General features: G+C 48.0%; 5 protein-coding genes across 5 annotated transcripts; 2 read left to right on the top strand and 3 right to left on the bottom strand.

Moving 5' to 3' along the window:
* Positions 1-1,521: 1,521 nt before the first annotated feature.
* Positions 1,522-3,441, bottom strand: E1B28_012122 (uncharacterized protein; the record flags this gene model as incomplete). Its single annotated transcript, XM_043157201.1, has 4 exons — positions 1,522-2,073; positions 2,131-2,509; positions 2,580-3,264; positions 3,330-3,441. 4 exons carry the CDS (start codon positions 3,439-3,441, stop codon positions 1,522-1,524), a joined length of 1,728 nt encoding a protein of 575 aa, XP_043004567.1.
* Positions 3,442-3,789: 348 nt separating this feature from the next.
* Positions 3,790-5,511, top strand: E1B28_012121 (uncharacterized protein). Its single transcript, XM_043157200.1, has 8 exons — positions 3,790-3,922; positions 3,982-4,103; positions 4,160-4,222; positions 4,284-4,354; positions 4,408-4,570; positions 4,630-4,685; positions 4,744-5,130; positions 5,190-5,511. The coding sequence occupies exons 1-8, from the start codon at positions 3,817-3,819 to the stop codon at positions 5,503-5,505; spliced, it is 1,284 nt and encodes a 427-aa protein (XP_043004566.1). The 5' UTR covers positions 3,790-3,816; the 3' UTR covers positions 5,506-5,511.
* E1B28_012120 (uncharacterized protein) lies at positions 5,512-8,009 on the bottom strand. Its single transcript, XM_043157199.1, has 4 exons — positions 7,719-8,009; positions 7,386-7,668; positions 6,925-7,332; positions 5,512-6,868 (listed from the first exon to the last, which is right to left on the bottom strand). Exons 1-4 carry the CDS (start codon positions 7,952-7,954, stop codon positions 5,600-5,602), a joined length of 2,196 nt encoding a protein of 731 aa, XP_043004565.1. The 5' UTR covers positions 7,955-8,009; the 3' UTR covers positions 5,512-5,599.
* A 2,427-nt stretch (positions 8,010-10,436) lies between these two features.
* On the bottom strand, positions 10,437-12,643 carry E1B28_012119 (uncharacterized protein). Its single transcript, XM_043157198.1, has 8 exons — positions 12,531-12,643; positions 12,400-12,468; positions 12,255-12,339; positions 12,101-12,191; positions 12,026-12,030; positions 11,825-11,951; positions 11,173-11,759; positions 10,437-11,104 (listed from the first exon to the last, which is right to left on the bottom strand). Exons 1-8 carry the CDS (start codon positions 12,562-12,564, stop codon positions 10,852-10,854), a joined length of 1,251 nt encoding a protein of 416 aa, XP_043004564.1. The 5' UTR covers positions 12,565-12,643; the 3' UTR covers positions 10,437-10,851.
* On the top strand, positions 12,644-15,410 carry E1B28_012118 (uncharacterized protein). Its single transcript, XM_043157197.1, has 7 exons — positions 12,644-12,751; positions 12,807-13,083; positions 13,274-13,376; positions 13,795-13,895; positions 13,951-14,009; positions 14,122-14,212; positions 14,722-15,410. Exons 1-7 carry the CDS (start codon positions 12,698-12,700, stop codon positions 15,297-15,299), a joined length of 1,263 nt encoding a protein of 420 aa, XP_043004563.1. The 5' UTR covers positions 12,644-12,697; the 3' UTR covers positions 15,300-15,410.
* Positions 15,411-16,412: the final 1,002 nt, after the last annotated feature.

Raw genomic sequence — 16,412 nt, 5'->3', positions numbered from 1 at the left:
TCCATCGTGAGTCAATTCATGTCCATGTCATGGTCTTCAACTAGAAAGGTGACGCTGGTCTGCTTACTGTAAATGGGCTCGTACAAGATTTTCAAGAACGGACGATTGTGTCTTTCGCGAAACCGGTTGACCTCGAAGACCTACTGTAGCAGGCCTACGATATAGAGGCGGACGGACGATCTCCACGAAAACTCATCATCGTCTGCTTGGACGACGTTGGACCCCTTATCCCTGAACAAGGGCTTCCTGATCCATTTCCCAGTGAGTATATTGCGCGCAAATCCTGGCGTGTACAGCTCATTGATGGTTCTCAGAGTTCCAGCAGTACATCGTATCTCTCCGCAACGGCCCAACGCCTTCCGTTACTGCCAGGAGTTATCATGAAATCCAAGATAACCGTAATCTCTACGTCCTCGACGGACGTTCCTCGGATCCCATCAACATATTCAATGGGGGCACGAGAAACCCCTCGACTTGTACGATAAATCTCGCATAGGGGAAGACGGAAGTTTCGCGATTCCGCTACCGAGATTGTTCTTCAAATAGCAGAGACGTTGAACTCGGGAGAGGTGGATGTGGCTGTCTGAAACCCAGAATGCGTATTATCTTCATTGAGAAGGGTGACAAGGGGTCGTCCAATGATGCTTTCGAATGTTATTCGACACTCGGTGTCAACAAGATCGCCTAATCCAGAGAGTTGACGGAAAAGGATCGCAGTTTTGCAGAGGATATCGGGAGGTATATCGAGAATCAGATTCTCGATATCGGACACGAACGCACCAAATGCGGCGCAGTAGAGGCAGAGTGCTATCGGTAACGACTTTGTGTCTGGCCCATTATTGCGCACAGTCCTCCGAAGTACGCAAGATATGTTATTCCCCGCCACTTCTAGTTAGGACCCCCGGACCGTGGATCTGCGCAACGATTAACCGGTTATGAGTGGTATAGCCCTACTCACGTCCCACCCATGCGCAAGTCAGCAAACTTGCACGTCCCGAGGAAAATTTATGGCTTGACCATTAGTGAAGGAGGTCACCGATGGTAAGAACCTCGGGTGGTGGTGATCATCGAGGACATGAGGGGCCTCCAACGTTGTCCAGTACTGTCATGTTTATCAATCCCCGACGCAGGGAAAACTGTTGATTCTTTCTTCAGGCTTCCGTAGGCACGGTACTACGTCGTATGTTGTCATCAAGATGAGATGTTTGAGAGTTGATTTACCGTTGATTAGTATGTTACATATCCTACCACCGTTTCTACATAGTTACAACATACCTACCATCGCGAGATCATTCACATCGTGTCTCATTAATCTTGTACTTGATATTTATCCTCAACATTGGTCATGTATTGTTACATTAATCAAGTTGTTTTCGAAATTTGTTCCAATATCGTGCCACTGGGCCTTGGATGGGTGTAAGTTACTTGCTGGCCAATTTCCAACTACAAAGGGGCACTCGCGCATTTGATAGCAGGATTCCAATCAATCGAGCGTACATCAAAAATACAGAATAATTCGCCTCATCTCCTCGAACTTCGATATCTCGGACCTCCCAGCCCCAGCAAATTGCTCTGAAATTTACTCGTCTCCCTCCTCAACCTCCTCGCAGCTCTTTCTCTCTCCATCTCCCTCCTTTCCACTTCCTCTTGACTCAACTCCTCAAAACGCGTCTTAAACTCTTCCGCTTCAGCCCAATCTCTCCAAATACTCCTCAGCGGTTTCGGTCCTCTCCCATCTCTTGGTGCTCGTCCCCAAGCCAATCCCAGACCGGTCTTGTCTTTCATCAGACCAGCCCCGGACTTGTCGCGTTTAACATGGTCCGAAGTACCGGGGGTGTTGCGAGTGATACGTTCACGGTCCGCAGTGCTACCCGCAATGACACCCCATTCAACAGCGTCTTTCTTGTGCTTGATGAGTTCTTCGTGAACCGCATGAGCCACTAAAGGAATAGCCTCCCCGGAAAGACCAAGTTCTTGACAGAGCGTAGTGGCGAAAGCCTCAGGGGTGAGTGGTGACAGTAAATCCCACTCGATGTGGTCAAGGAGATGATACGTGGCGATTTGGACGTCAATCTACAATGGAGGAAATGCTTTGAAATAGTCAGAGCTCACATGTACATGAAAACTCACACTAAGTATAACTCGACACTCTGGAATCATGTCCGCTACATCCTCTTCAACTTCCATACTATTCTCATCTGTCAGTGACAGATTCTCCGCCTGAGCATCCAGATCTACCGCTCCATCCATCCCAAGCTCCATCGTCGCCACTCCTTCACAATCCTCCAACTGGGCTTTAATTTGATTGGCAACAGTCTCTGCCCACGGTACTGTAGGCAGGTCGAGGTCATTACAGAATATTCGGGCGAACAGCTCGGGCTTGATAGTCTGGTCATGGAGATTCCACACAAAACAATCTCGTATCCGGTGGGTGTCCGTCTCGAACTCTACTCGTATGGGAACAAGAGCTGTAGGACGGAGGGATTGGCGATTAAGAGTTTCTTCAGGACTGTGGACGGCAGAGGGACGTCAGACCCTGTTTGCGCAAAAAGTGAGGGAAAGTCGGGGAAAAGACTTACGGGTACTCGTGAGGTGTCGGAAACATATATCTCGTCTTGATAAATCTATCAGGAGGTACCATTCCCAGATAGCTCTGATCCAGAACTTCGGGCTGCGAAGTTTGAGCTCCACTGCTCTGTCCTGTGTTCCCCTGAGCGCCGAGCACATATGAACCAGTTGTCCTCCCACCCCTACTTTGCCGTATACTGGTCCTTGTCCCACCACTCGCAACAAAATCTGAATCGTCCGTTTCTAACTCTCCTGCGTCAGGGAATTCGTCGCCTGATCCAGGATCCGCATAGTTCACAATGGTACCAGTCCGTCGACCGGACGACCGCGTAGCAGATGTGATTGTAGTAGGGTATGCTGATGCTGGAGCGACGGGTGCAGCGGCTAATATAGGTTGCATGAGAAGGGTAGCCCCAGTACGGAGACGGGATGCATAAGTGCTTTGATGAGCCTGAGGTGTTGTTGGAACGGGTGGAGGGTGAACCTGGGATTGCAGGAGAGGTGTCACCACCTGAGGTACGCGATAAGTATTTACTACTGTCGTTAAGGGCGAGGGCACAGGGCCACTGGGTGTCGGTGTGTTTGTCAGGTTGGAAGGGCGACTGTTTCGAGCGCGTGATGGTCGTGTTCCTGCACTGGCATTGCGTGGAGGGGGCGTAGGGGTGCTAGACCAAGCTTGCAAATTTTTTAGATAAGCTTTGTTTAGAAGATTGGTTAAAAACAAAAGGAATGAGTAACCAGTAAAATACGGAATGACTGACTTGAGGAAGCTTGCTGTGGAGTTGGGGATATATATGAGGTTGCAGCATGCTGCAATTGACCGATAGCTTGTTTGAGTTGGGTGTCTGTCAAGTTGCGAAATCCATCGCTCATTTTGTCCTAGAGAACTTGTGAATAAAGATTTTACTGTAGATTGAATACTGCAACGCACACCCTTCACGCGGACGAATCACACGACAGAGTCCACCTGTTCAAGTTAACATTAAGAATCCAAAATCTGGCGTTCTTATGCCACCTCGACTAACATGACTTACAACAGGATACAAAAGCTAAACTTCGATCATCGGTTTGAGAGTTTATGGGTAATAAAAAGCACTCACAAAGAGTTCCAACGTCTCTCTTCACAGAATTGAATGGGTACTATATGGCTAAAGAGGAAGACGGAGCGCGGTCACGGTAAAGCGCGTTTGTCACATTCGCGGGTCACATCTCCTAGGTTCTCGACCATTCCTTACCCTTTCTCCGTCTATGCTAAGTCGGGCACTTCAAAAGAAGCCCTTTGTTACTGGTTCTGCTAACTGGAACTCGGTCAGAAGGTCCTCAAATGATGCAATTCTCAAAATGCTGAGGCACTGTGCGTCCAATCCTCATTTTCCTCCCTGGACGCTTTTTTGACAATACACCGACGGAAAGGCCAGGAAACAGAGAAGTCGCGTCCAAAACGAAATCTATACAGACTGCGAGCATTCAGGAAGGCCATCACAACAATTGAAGGGATGGACAAACCTATAACGAGTGCTAACGAAATTGCTAAAGTACGTGTCCAAGTTTGTCGTGACGGGACGATCTTACTGAATTTGACTTTAACCAGGTAGAGGGAATTGGAAGAGGAATTCGAAACCGTATTCAAACTCTTCTCGATACCGGGGACCTAGTACGCAAATGGATCGTCGCAATAATAATGCACAACGATGTTGACAAACTCGATCTGAAAGGAAACGGCGGTCTCTGAAGACTCACAAAAACAACGACTTCGTGACGCGCTTGGGAAAGTCCCTTTTTTGGGGTTGGTCTCTTCCCTATAATCCAAAGCGCCATGTTGAAATGCACTCGTTTTAGCCCTACTACAATTGCGCAGCTAATTGAAGCAGGCTGCTCGTCGGTTTACGACATACAACGTCCGAAATTACTTGCACTTCTAAAACCAAAACAGAGAGTGGGCATAAAGTATCTCCAGCAACTTGCTTTACCTGTCAGTCTTGTCGAAGCGGAGAAGGTCAAGGTGCGTTACCTCCCCCGCTTCGTTTATCTTTTCGAAAGTCTGACGTTGCACATACTTAGGATTTCATACAACAAACTATTCCACCAGACTACCAGATATTATTATGCGGAACACAGTAAATTGCCTCTCCTCCCCTCCCACACGTTTTGATTGTTATTCACCCATTCCAAAAGCCGACGCGCACATCCCTCACCGGAATCAATAACCTTACTCCTTATCCACGCGTCCCAAGTCTACCTCCCACTCCCAGAACAACTCGGCCCCCCAGACCCGAACAACATCAAAATCCAAGGCCGTGGTACTACCTACTTTCGCGCGCGAAACGGATACACCAAAAACGAAGAGCGTACACGATCCTCACTCCTCCAACATATCATGCCCAGACTCCAAGACAGAGGACTCATTGCAGATACGACCAAAGACCACATGTGGAAATGGACCGGAATTGTACGAGTACCGGAACGTGGAGATGCAGATGAGGATATTGAGATATCTGCGGTGACGAATAGAAAAAGGGCTATTGAGGAAGTGAGAGGGAGATTTGTAAGACTTGAGATCAAGTTCGTGTCTTTTATTCCCTACTAGGTTTCCCTGAACTGACTGAGGACGAATTTTACAGTTTGGCCCCTCAAAAATCGTTGGGTGCAGCTACGATAGCGCTCACTGGAGACAACGAGTTCATTCGGACAGTGCAACGGCAAGCAGCAAAAATGGGGATGCTTTTGAACGAGTTTGGTCTCTGGAAATGGATGCCTTATAATAACACTAGTGCTCCCGGCACAGCTACGGGAGTCGAGAGAGGAGGGTCATGGAGACTCATGCCGTCTGATTCCGAAGAGGTAATTTTTGCTGAACTCGGGATGGAGTATGTTCCTCCTGAGAAAAGAGGTTACCTGTACCTTGTGCAAAAGCAAAAGAGGAAGGGATTGGCATAGACCACATTCGTCTATAGTATTTACTATGTATTTACGATAATCAGAATACATCCTGGAACACCATGCATAGTACTCGAGTCCCATAGTCCGACGCTCACGCCTCCTTCAAAATCCTCCGGATCTCGTCAACACCCTCTTCATATTCCCAAAATCCACTCTTTTCAACCATGTCTTGGGCTGTCACCGTTGAAGAAGAAGCTGTCACCATCCCCTTCAAAAACGCCTCTTTAATCCTCCTATCCTCCTTCTCTCTTTCCATCCTCTCCATGCTCTCTTTCCAAACAACCCTCTCCACAACATGTCTAACCACAACCCTAACGAGCAACCACACATGACTCGCCAATAACGCCACCAACAACGCCGTCGTAAGAAGCTCCAACGTTACGTTAGCTCCTTCATTCCACAACTTATCCCCCGGAGAATCCATCTTTTCCCCTTTGCCTTTGGCACCAGCAGCAGCAAACGCAGCATCTACCAACTGCCTATGCACCTTCTCCACCATCGAAAGCGCCCCCACCTCACCCAGGCGCGGACAAAACAGATACACCAACGCCGAATTCGTCAACGCCCCAACCCAACTCAAAAAACTCATCGCCTGAACCCAAACCCCAATCGAATCCGTCCTAACCGGTACAGGCCTCCTCGCATGAACCGTAATCTTAAACGCATCACTCCTCATCTCCACCACATTATTAACCAACGCCATCACAGGTGCCAAAGGCCAAATCGTAGACCAAAGCGCAACATACCCAAACTGTATCACCATCTCGCTGTAATCCCCAAACAAATCGTAAGGAGGTAACCCGACTTGTTCGCGTGCGACGTCAAGGAGGTCTTTTTCTTCTTTCCCAGACTTGGGGTTTTCATCTTCGAAGACGACTTTTTTCTTCGAGGAAGAAGAATCCCTTTCGCTTTTCGTTTTACTGATCTTCCGCAGAATAAACGGCATCCCAACCTCCAGAAACGTATTCACAATCTGGTTCGTGACCGTATAAGCGAACATTTGTCCTTGTAACCGTCCCGGGTTCAACTTGTATTCCGAATTGATATTCCAAATCCCCCCAGCTGAGGTACTAGTGCTAGAGGCATCGACATCATCGGATATCGTTGCAGTAGATTTGTACAACCACAGCTGCACAATACGCATGACCCCTTCTCCAAAGGGGACATACACAAATGCGCTCAGAGCTAGTCCAAGGTATGCAACAAGAGCGGTGAAGATGAACGTTTTCAATGTGAGAGACGCGTCGTGAGTCGAATGATGGACGTGTCTTTCCCACTCCGTGAACCATTGAACGCAGGCTTGGAAGATGGATACAATGCGAGGAACCAAAACGACAAAAAGGACAGTGGGCGAAAGTGACTAATGTACATAATCGATCAGCGTTGCGCAGGGGAAAAGTCATTCAGAGGTCTTACCACAAGCTTCTGGCCTGGACCAGTATAGAGTTGTGTCACAAACGCTTCGAAAAGGAAGATAGCGGTCATCAAAAGGCCGAGGATAGTCGCAAACGCGAGAATAACGGGAACACTGGAGAGCATGCGAAGTTCACGATCCCACCACCGTGGTTTCTCGCGAGGATCGATGTTGACTCTGCGTTTTTCAACTTTCTGGGAACCTTGAGTACCAAAACGCACAGAAATGAGCCGTTCGCGGACACGCCACCACTCGACGAAGCCTATGGACCATAGAACCAATAGGGATGAGTATAGAGGAGAATATGGGTCGCCGAAAAAGTAGAAAGATAGACCGAGTACGGCAGGGATGACAAGGGCTCGGGTGTAGGAATCTAGGAATGCAAAATATAGGGCTACAGATTCGCCGAACTGATGTGCAAGATGTCAACTTTAAATGCCATCTGAGTGAGGATGAAACATACCTGTTGTCGAAGCCGTTCTAGTCCTACCACAGACACACCAATCCTCTTTGTTGTCCATGCGTGTATCCACTGTTCGTTAAACTCTCGGTCATGTAGTACAATAATGGATTCGACGAGGCTCCATTGCTTTGCTTCGGGGTTTATGCCAAGACCACCGTCAGCTGGAGAAGAAGTGATGCGGGCATGAACGAGACGCAACCGGTCTGCTGGGGCGATTGGCAATGCAGCAGCAGCAGATTGAGTAACTGGGGTGACAGGTAGTCCATGAAGAAAATCCGAGTCGCTTAAGGAGGCAAGGGTCAATTTGGTTCATCAACAGCATAGGTAGCATACCGTTCACTCTTTACAAGGTCCCTCAACAACTGCTCTGGACATGAAACAAAAACCAGGATGTGTCCAAGAGAGTCGCCACGTCTTCCAACAGCACTAAAGCCAGCAGAAGTAAGGAATCGAATGAGAAGTTTGTATTGCTCTTCTGCTTTCGTGACTTCGAGTCGGGTCTGTTGTTTGGATCGACTGGTGCGTTGACTGGTTCGAAAGGAAATGACGAGGTCGACGCCGATTGCCATCACGAGCACCCAAACGTCAAGGACGATGAGGGGAAGAAACAACCAGTGCGTGCTGGATACAAACTGACGTCATGATCAACCATACCATCCCGTGCAGACACACCTAATGAAACACGTTTACTTCGTCCCCGTTCTCAACTGTTTCTCTGAGTCTCAAGTTTCAACCTTTCCCATGGCCTGTTCACGCCGCCCAACCACTCTTACAAGTCTTCCGGATAATCACTTCGGCGTGCACTTTGTCTAGCCTGGCGGAAAGGCGGTTACCCACTTGTATACCCTTAAGAATAACACAGACATTAGACAAAATCGGGTTCAACATTCACAAGGTCCCAACAGTCTCCCGCTCCTCTTCCTCGCGTCCACCGCTCCACCGATCCTCAATATATCAAAGACTTGTGCAGACTTGTGCGTCAGACTAGCTCGAGGACCTGGAGCTGTTCAGGGAACGCTCACACAATTTTACCGTATTCCTACGAGAAGCCGACCGGTGACGAGAAGCACGGGAAGGACAATTGCCTCTGTCTTCCGTGGCCACCGTGCCTCAGTTGGAAGTTCCGCGACACGCCTTATGCTTTCCAAGTTTCCTTAAACTTGCTTGCGCTTTGCCCCCGATTTATGAAAATTTCGAGTCAATCATCACTCCTTATGACGCTTCTGCCTTTGCAAGCTTCCTGTCGATTCCAACTTACAGTCGTCCTACATCCATAATTTATGACATGGCTTCCCATATGTTCATCGGTAACTTCCGGGTACCGGACGTAATTCAAAAAACTCGCTCCAGTCTTTCTGCGGCCTTTTCCGAGGATCTCACGAGGACCGATATCGACAGTTCGTGGCGACTTCATCTCCCCCTTTTATCATTCCTGCCATGCAGGATCAAGGCCCAAACGGCCCAAATATTCCCGAAGCACCGGATTTGTCGTAATTTTTGTAGGTCCACCTAGGATCAAGTCTCGTTCCCGCACGCTGAGCGGGTGCTCGCTTTGGGAGACTTAGGTAAACTCTTCTTTCACCGGGTGGGTGGCGAGCCTCCGCCACCCCCCACACCACTGTCACCTCTTTCCCTTTGTTCTCTCTTGTCCATCATGAACACCTATCTCATTGTGTCCAATTGTATTTCCACAGGATGAGAAAGTTGGTATTTTCCAAGTTGGCCAAGAAAGCTAAAGGGGACACCTATGGTGTCTCGTCAGATTTCACGAGGCGAGGTCCCGGTCATTCCTCGCTTTGGAAGCTTGCGGCATGCGTCCTCTAAGGCGTTCGCTGTCGCTTGGTCAGGGATGCTATAGTGTCAGCCAACTTGAACCTCTGTAATCAGGATCGGCGACCCTCCCTCGAAATCTAGACGAGTTAGGTACGTATACAAATACCGATTACTCTGCTGAGGTTGACGTCGATTTTACATTAAGACCCCTCATCCAAACTTTCAAACAGAACAACGAACCGGAGCGAGTTCCGCGGAATATCGCTAGTTCTACTACTAGTTCGGGAGAACACCGTTCGAACAAGTGACAGAAGAGTATTGGACAGGATAATTCACCGCTCGATGTCATCTCTCGATTCATTCTTCCCTGCAACTTGAAAATGCCTCGTCCGCCCTAAGTACCGTATCCCTTCCTCCCTCCCTCCGGTGGATTCCCAGGTAATATACGAATAACGAATAAGGACGTTTACATTCAAGTCTCAATTTACAAAAGCTGTGCCTCCCCGCCTCCGAGCCGCCACCATTTGGCATTGATGGCGTAGGACGCCGCAAAATTTGGGGGTTTGTATTTCTTGTATTTACATACATAAGTATGTACTCATATCATTAGCGAGTGCGAGTATCAATTTCAGTCAGTTCTCCCAAAAATCAGCATTTGGAAGCTTCCTACTAGCTAATCTTTCTCTCTCCCCGCATGAGAAAAAAAAAGAAAAAGTCCTCGGGGGTAAGTCGCTTCCTAGGCTTAAATAACACGGCGCCTGAGGCTTTGATACATACTGTACTTATTAACCCTAATTCGATTGGCTTCGAATTCCGAGTCTTGTCATCCCAATAAATTATAAATTCAAGACTTTCGATGGCCCTGGGTGGCCCTACTTACGGTGGGGACCCAGGCATATAGATAGATAGATGGGTGGATGCCGGGGACGTAGAATGTAAATAAAAAAAAACCACGGTTGGCGAGTGGCGTTGTGTGGGGGGGCTTGTAATGTGGCCTTCAGGCTGTGGCTGCTAGTACATTGCGTGCGTCGAAACAATTGCAGCCGGTGGGGGTTTTACTAAGTAAAGTAACTAGTAACCAGAGCCGCGACCGAGCTTGTCTTCTGGTTTCGAGGGTTGGGAATGAAAGGACTAGAAGCTTAAGCCAGCAACGTCGTCAAGCCTTTTCCAATTTTCGTCACTGCTGCTGGTAGTAATTTCGAGCCGAAAGAAACATCCAAATAACATTCCATTGACAATCCAACCATACATACAATGACATAAAAAAAATATTGACAAGGGAGCGACACTACACAACCGGGCAACCAGAAAACACAAGAACGAGATATGTAGCGAATAATTTCCCCAGAGAGTCAAACCATTAGGGGAGGACAAGGATATTTTACACAAGGGTAGGAGTAAAACAAGAAATAGGTGTACAGTATACATATATACAGGTCCACAGCGTAACTTGAGCTAACAGCCAGGAACAGGGAAGAGGGGGTGGTAGTGGTGGTGGGAGGAAGTTTTTCGGTTTTTCGGTGAATCAGGTATAATTGATTTGAGGGGATAAAGAAAGAGATCTCACTCAGACGGTGGGGGGGCTACGCATAAAATGGGTCAGTAATCGCATACTGGACCCACACCAGAACTTTCTGGTTCTTCTCCCCCCTTCCATTCTAATGAGGACCCCCGCGGAACACGTCGTCTTGCCCTATGTGGCTCTCCTCAAAATAACCATCAACCCATCCGAATGAGCTGAGAAAATAGCGTCAACTTCAATCACATCTTCACCACCGTTAATCACTATCTCCTTGACCCCGTTAGCATGTGCATGTGAGTGTCGTCGACCTGAAGAAGTGGAATGAGGATTCCGATGAGCTCTCGGCCTAGGCTCTTGTTCTCGATGATCCCGTAGGATCCTACTATCCCGCGAAAGGTGCGGGGAATTGGACGAAGGTAGAGATCTAGGCGAATTGGGTTAGCTGTAGCCAGCCCACGACTTCGATCTAAGATCAAAGGGATCAAATCTTACCGTCCACCACTGACCAACCCGAACTTGCCAAACCCAAATCCACCGTCACTCGGCTGACCACGCTCGTTAACTCCCCAAGATTTGACGACATCAATCCAACTCCGAACTCGATCTTCATCTTTCGTGGCAATAAAATCAAAAAAGGAACGCTGCTCCCAAACGTTGATACGCCCCGGGGCGTAGATCAAGTGGTCATTTGAGCAATACATGATCATACAATGGCGACTAAACCGGTTGAGGATTAAAGCGGTTCTGGAAGATTGGCTGGGTGGGGTCGGGAAAGATATACCAGACGGGGAAGAGTCGGTCAGGAGGGAGGCGACGCGGGTCGGATTGGGTAGTTTAAGATGTGATGGTGGTGGTGAAGGCGTTTGTGTGGGCGGTCGAGAACTGGGCACCGGGCTTCCTGAAGAGGGATCAGAACTCGTCGGAGACGGCGATCGTTGTAGGCTCGAGGTCTGAGAGAGTGCTGAGGAACTCGAGCTAGCGGGTGAATACAATGAACGACAATTCGTGTCCAATGGCGGTACCTTTTGGAGGCTGAGGGGGATAGGACTGGGAGGCATCGGTGACGGATCGTGCCACCGCTGTCCAATCGAGTTATGTCAACAGAACGAAACAAAAGAATCAAACACCGGAGAAAGAGGCTGACCCTAAATTCCAGCTCCGGTGCTGGACTAATGACAGTGATCTCTTGGGCGGTGGACGCGTTATGCAGAGCTTTAGCACCTGATGTGGCAAAGGAAACGCTACCGATCAGGACGTTATGGACAACAGTTCTGCTCGTGGCAAACGAAAAGAGAAACGTCAAAAGGCGATTCAGACAGGGATGAAGGATATTACGTGTACCCACCGACTCTAACAGAAACCGGATGGACGGGTAATGAGCAAACGCTTTCTTTCCAACGTACAGACGACGGTAACGCACGATGCCGCAGAGAATGTAGCCTTTCATAGGGTTTTTATGCTTCATCCTGAGATATACAAGCACCGCAGCCTTGTCTTGTTTGATCGTTTCGCTATGGGTTTATTACGGCTTTGAGTTCTTGACGCAAGCAAAAAGCAAAAAGCAGTAGACGCACTAGTGCAGTTGTCGTACCCGCGCTGCCTCGTCTGGATGAACGAGTTCAAGTGAAGGTCTTCCGCGTAGCTCTGAAGGCTCGTATCCTAACGTGTATACAGATCATCAGCCAAACGAACGTCACAAGTAGGGTACAAAGCACCCACCCAGTAAGTCCGTGACCGAATCAGTCATATAAATCCATCTCGCCTCTTGACTGAAATCAACTATACCAACTAATAGACGGAGAAAAGGGGTTATTCTGTAGAAAGTTTCCAGGTAGAACGAACAGACTCACTGAATGACAGACACGGCGTTGAAGAGGAATCCATGGCCTGGGTTGCGCAGGCTGAAGTAAGCTAAGCGAGAACCGTAACGCGACCGACTTTATCTTTATATCCTTCCTTCCCCAAGTTACACAGCCACATCCGTTGTGTTCTCTCCTTCCCACTAGAACCGTTTTCAATGTGGTCAACAAAGCGGGAAATCGAGGCTGGCGATACTGTAATTCTATGGCTAGTATGTGATCTTTACTCCAGTCTTTTTCCCAGACTGATCGTTTTGCCCCAAGTAGACTCGTGATAATCTATTACCCCTCACCATCTCTGCAGACACCAATGCGGTTTTCAATAGCAAATTTGGGTCTTATCCTCATGCATCTCTGATTGGCCTTCCGTATGGTTCGAAAGTACCCTCAAGGAAAGGAAATGGGTTCATTCACGTCCTTCGTCCAACACCTGAACTGTGGACTCTCGCACTACCTCACAGAACTCAAATTCTGTACGCTGCAGATATCAGTTTCATCACAGGAATGTTGAGCATTCGAAAGGGTTCAAAAGTGGTTGAAGCTGGTGAGTAGAGTGTAGACCTTTCTTTCTCTTTCTTTGTATCGTCAAGGAAGGTTTCTTTTGCTTTTCATTTTTGTACCCTGTGTTCACTACCCAGATCCGTGACGCGTCAATCTTTCTCCTTATGTTCTATCTATTTACGTTTTTCCACGAGATCTCCGCCTTATCTTGAACTTTATTAATGCATCAACAGGTACAGGCTCCGGGTCATTCTCCCACGCCGTAATGCGCACTGTCGGTCCAACAGGCCACCTCTGGTCGTACGAATTCCATGAAGCCAGACAGAGAAAAGCTAGGTATGACTCCTTTATGTGTCTTTTTGATCGAACATTCCTCTTCTACGCACGTTCCTGCTTCTGATTTCATTCCCTTTCATTTCTTATTGATCCATTCATTTCGCTTGCTTTTTGAATATTAACCTCGACCCTCCTTACCGTCTTGCGTTATGCCTTTCCTCCGTTGACTGATAGTTCTCAATTCCCGAACCCTCCTATCTGCATACCGTTCTTTTACTTGGCGCATCCTTCGCGTCATACTATCGAGCGTGGATTCTTTAGTTCTGGTTATGTTATGTTATGCGACCTAGTCGAACCTGAAGGGTTCGTTTCTGTCAATGTAGCCACCCGCGGTGCCACCTACGCTATCCATTTACATACTTCTCCAACCGCCTGGGACCTAGTGGCGCTAATCCATCTGTGTTTTTTTTTCCTTCAGGGAAGAATTTATTCGTCACGGGTTCTTACCCTCTAGAGTTACCCTTACTCACCGCAACGTGTGTAAAGACGGCTTTACTATCGAGGATACGGCAGATGCCCGTATGTGGGAACGATATTGTTGAACCATCCTCACATTGATTGCATTGCATTACAGTATTCCTTGATATACCTGCCCCATGGGAGGCTATTGAACATGCGAAAAAGGCACTTAAAGTAAGGTTCTATTGTCGCATTTCCATATGATCTGTTACTTCCCTTTGTTCAATTTTCCTTTTCGTTCTTCTCCACCTCCTGCTGAGGAAACGCTGAACTTTCTCTTTTCTAGAAAGACCGCACAACGCGGATATGTTGTTTCAGTCCTTGCATGGAACAAGTGATGCGGACCGTATCTACCCTAAACGAGGCTGGTTTTACGGGTGAGTAGCTTCCACCCTCCTAAGCTTTCTATCGTGTTCCTTTTAACATTCCTTGGATTTGGCGGTTTTGACTTTGCTTGTATTCAAAGCTCACGGTACGCTTGGACCGGATTACCTCGTGCACCGAGATCCTAGTTCTGAATGCGCTTGCCATTCAATTCTTGAGATCTTACGCCGTTTTCGCTTCTACGTTTTTATTCCATTTCAGCTGTACAGCGAGAGTTCGGTTCAACCCTGGTCTTGGATTCACTTTTTGTGAATGACGATCCGGGGTTATGCGACGAGCTGTCAGATCCTTCCAAGGTCACGATTTCTAACGGAGATCTAGAGGAGTTCGAGTGATTGATACATTCATGCACATTCACTTATTCTGATAGGTGGTGCCAGGAAGGTGATCTTTCCAATTATAGGCATGACCGGTAGATCAATTGTGCATGTGTATCTCTCTTTTTTCCCCGCCCTTCTTTCTGAATTTTTATTTCGCATATGCTAACGCTCCGTCGTTGTAGATATCACCATGTACGAGACTCTCATCCGACCTTTTGAGGTTTCATCTACCCCGCATCTAGTGTCGATAATCGATGTTGGAGACAAGATCAAACAGTCCGAAGCGAGAAGGGAAGAGAAAAGGCTCAAACAGATAGCTCAGGGGCATCGGGGTGGTACTAGTGGTAGTGGTGGCGCAGGTGCGAAGAAGGGGAAAAGGAAACACGACGAAGAGGAGGAAGTTGACAGGAAGGCGGAAGCTAAGCGAGCGAAGACGGACGACGAGAGTCCTGCGCTGGGGGGAGGAGACGAGGAAGGGGCCATGGTCGTTGCTGAGCCCAATCAGGAAGACGTTGAGACGTCGGGGACCGATGCATCCGGTCAGGCAGAGCAAGAGTCTAATAAACGGCCGCAGAGGAGACAAAATCAGGTTGGAGGACATGAGACGGTGACATTGTCCAGGGTGATGCCTCAAGTAAGAGGACATACATCTTATTTGACTTTTGCGTGTCTGCTGCCTTGGTTAGGCACTACGGAGGAGGTATCGGGTCCTGAGGTGGATTCGGGTGCGACGAGCTCAGTGGCAGAGGTGTCGGGATGAAGACACTGGGGCTGGTAGTGACTAATCATTCGCCTAAGGGAACCGTGTTTAAGACGCCGTTCAAGCAATCGGATCCATTACTTCAGTTTGAACGAGCGAGCTTTCTTGGGCAAATAAGGTCAAATAATTCGATCGAAATGTCAACAACTCTCTCCCACCGTCAGGAATTAATAAATCGATTCTTTGACCAGTTTCGAATCGAGTTATCACCATGAAACCCTTTTTCACGATGAGAAGGGCGCTACGAAAAAGTAAAGGAAATCTAAATTCTGTAAGCATCATCCATGGTTTATTGACACTGTGATCTCATGGATTCGGTCAAGCAAACGCCATAGACGACTTGACAAGCAGTCTACATATTTGCGTGCACATTTTCCTTCCCAATCGGCCTCAGCCTCCCTTGTTTTCAGTCATATGCAGGAGAACTCCGATACCTGTCCATCTCGCCGTCAAAGCCTACTGTGACACCTTGCACGGTCCGCAAACAATCTCTAAAATGTAATCGGTCTTCTTTGGTCGTTTATTCTGGGCCATATGTTGGCGTACTTCATCGGCAGTTCTCCTAGGCTCTTCTCGTCGGGTCGGTCGGCAACTTGGACGTCGTATCTTCGTCGAAAGCTTCCACTGCCCGTTATTGGGTGTGTCGCCATGTCTGCTCCAGTGCTATACTCATGTCAACTCTACTTCACTATTATCGGAGGGAAGTCATAAGCGGAGAATATAATTGGCCATCATCTCCTTGATTCGTTCATTCATTGGGTCAAATTTTCTCCGCCTCTTCCTAAGTATATACGCTGCCAAAACATTTCGAGGGGTACGAATCGGCTGCGATGTTGGACTACATGCTTGAGCTTCGCACCATTGTGGTAAGTGTATCTTTTTCCCCCAATGGGATGAATCGTCATCTGGTTGATTGTTCTCTCATTCGGCAGTTTACCCAGTGTATGGGATCTATTTAAAAAACAAGAACGGTCCCATTAAATGCATTGACTTGTTTGATCTTAGACGCTAGCCTAGCAATCTTGGTGAGTCCTTTCTTTGGAGATTCTTCCGCGCCGAAAACTGAACTACACATCAGATTTTCGATTACACGTTGACTTTTGGTCCGAAAGT

The sequence above is a fragment of the Marasmius oreades genome, chromosome 8, assembly GCF_018924745.1.
Source record: "Marasmius oreades isolate 03SP1 chromosome 8, whole genome shotgun sequence".
NCBI classification, from domain to species: domain Eukaryota; kingdom Fungi; phylum Basidiomycota; class Agaricomycetes; order Agaricales; family Marasmiaceae; genus Marasmius; species Marasmius oreades.
This window is presented reverse-complemented; position numbering and strand designations above follow the sequence as displayed.

What these genes read in the sequence shown, in the direction of transcription:
- E1B28_012120 (XM_043157199.1), bottom strand. Translation starts at nt 7,954, where the DNA reads ATGGCAATCGGCGTCGACCTCGTCATTTCCTTTCGAACCAGTCAACGC. An exon ending in GACCTTGTAAAGAGTGAACG is followed by an intron (nt 7,669 to 7,718) that starts GTATGCTACCTA and finishes TGCCTCCTTAAG; the next exon opens with CGACTCGGATTTTCTTCATG. An exon ending in GTCCAGGCCAGAAGCTTGTG is followed by an intron (nt 6,869 to 6,924) that starts GTAAGACCTCTG and finishes TATGTACATTAG; the next exon opens with TCACTTTCGCCCACTGTCCT.
- E1B28_012118 (XM_043157197.1), top strand. Translation starts at nt 12,698, where the DNA reads ATGTGGTCAACAAAGCGGGAAATCGAGGCTGGCGATACTGTAATTCTA. An exon ending in GCCAGACAGAGAAAAGCTAG is followed by an intron (nt 13,377 to 13,794) that starts GTATGACTCCTT and finishes TTTTTCCTTCAG; the next exon opens with GGAAGAATTTATTCGTCACG. An exon ending in AAACGAGGCTGGTTTTACGG is followed by an intron (nt 14,213 to 14,721) that starts GTGAGTAGCTTC and finishes CCGTCGTTGTAG; the next exon opens with ATATCACCATGTACGAGACT.
- E1B28_012121 (XM_043157200.1), top strand. Translation starts at nt 3,817, where the DNA reads ATGCTAAGTCGGGCACTTCAAAAGAAGCCCTTTGTTACTGGTTCTGCT. An exon ending in GGGAAAGTCCCTTTTTTGGG is followed by an intron (nt 4,355 to 4,407) that starts GTTGGTCTCTTC and finishes CACTCGTTTTAG; the next exon opens with CCCTACTACAATTGCGCAGC. An exon ending in TCGAAGCGGAGAAGGTCAAG is followed by an intron (nt 4,571 to 4,629) that starts GTGCGTTACCTC and finishes GCACATACTTAG; the next exon opens with GATTTCATACAACAAACTAT.
- E1B28_012119 (XM_043157198.1), bottom strand. Translation starts at nt 12,564, where the DNA reads ATGGATTCCTCTTCAACGCCGTGTCTGTCATTCA. An exon ending in CGGGTACGACAACTGCACTA is followed by an intron (nt 12,192 to 12,254) that starts GTGCGTCTACTG and finishes ATAAACCCATAG; the next exon opens with CGAAACGATCAAACAAGACA. An exon ending in GGGTTGGTCAGTGGTGGACG is followed by an intron (nt 11,105 to 11,172) that starts GTAAGATTTGAT and finishes CAATTCGCCTAG; the next exon opens with ATCTCTACCTTCGTCCAATT.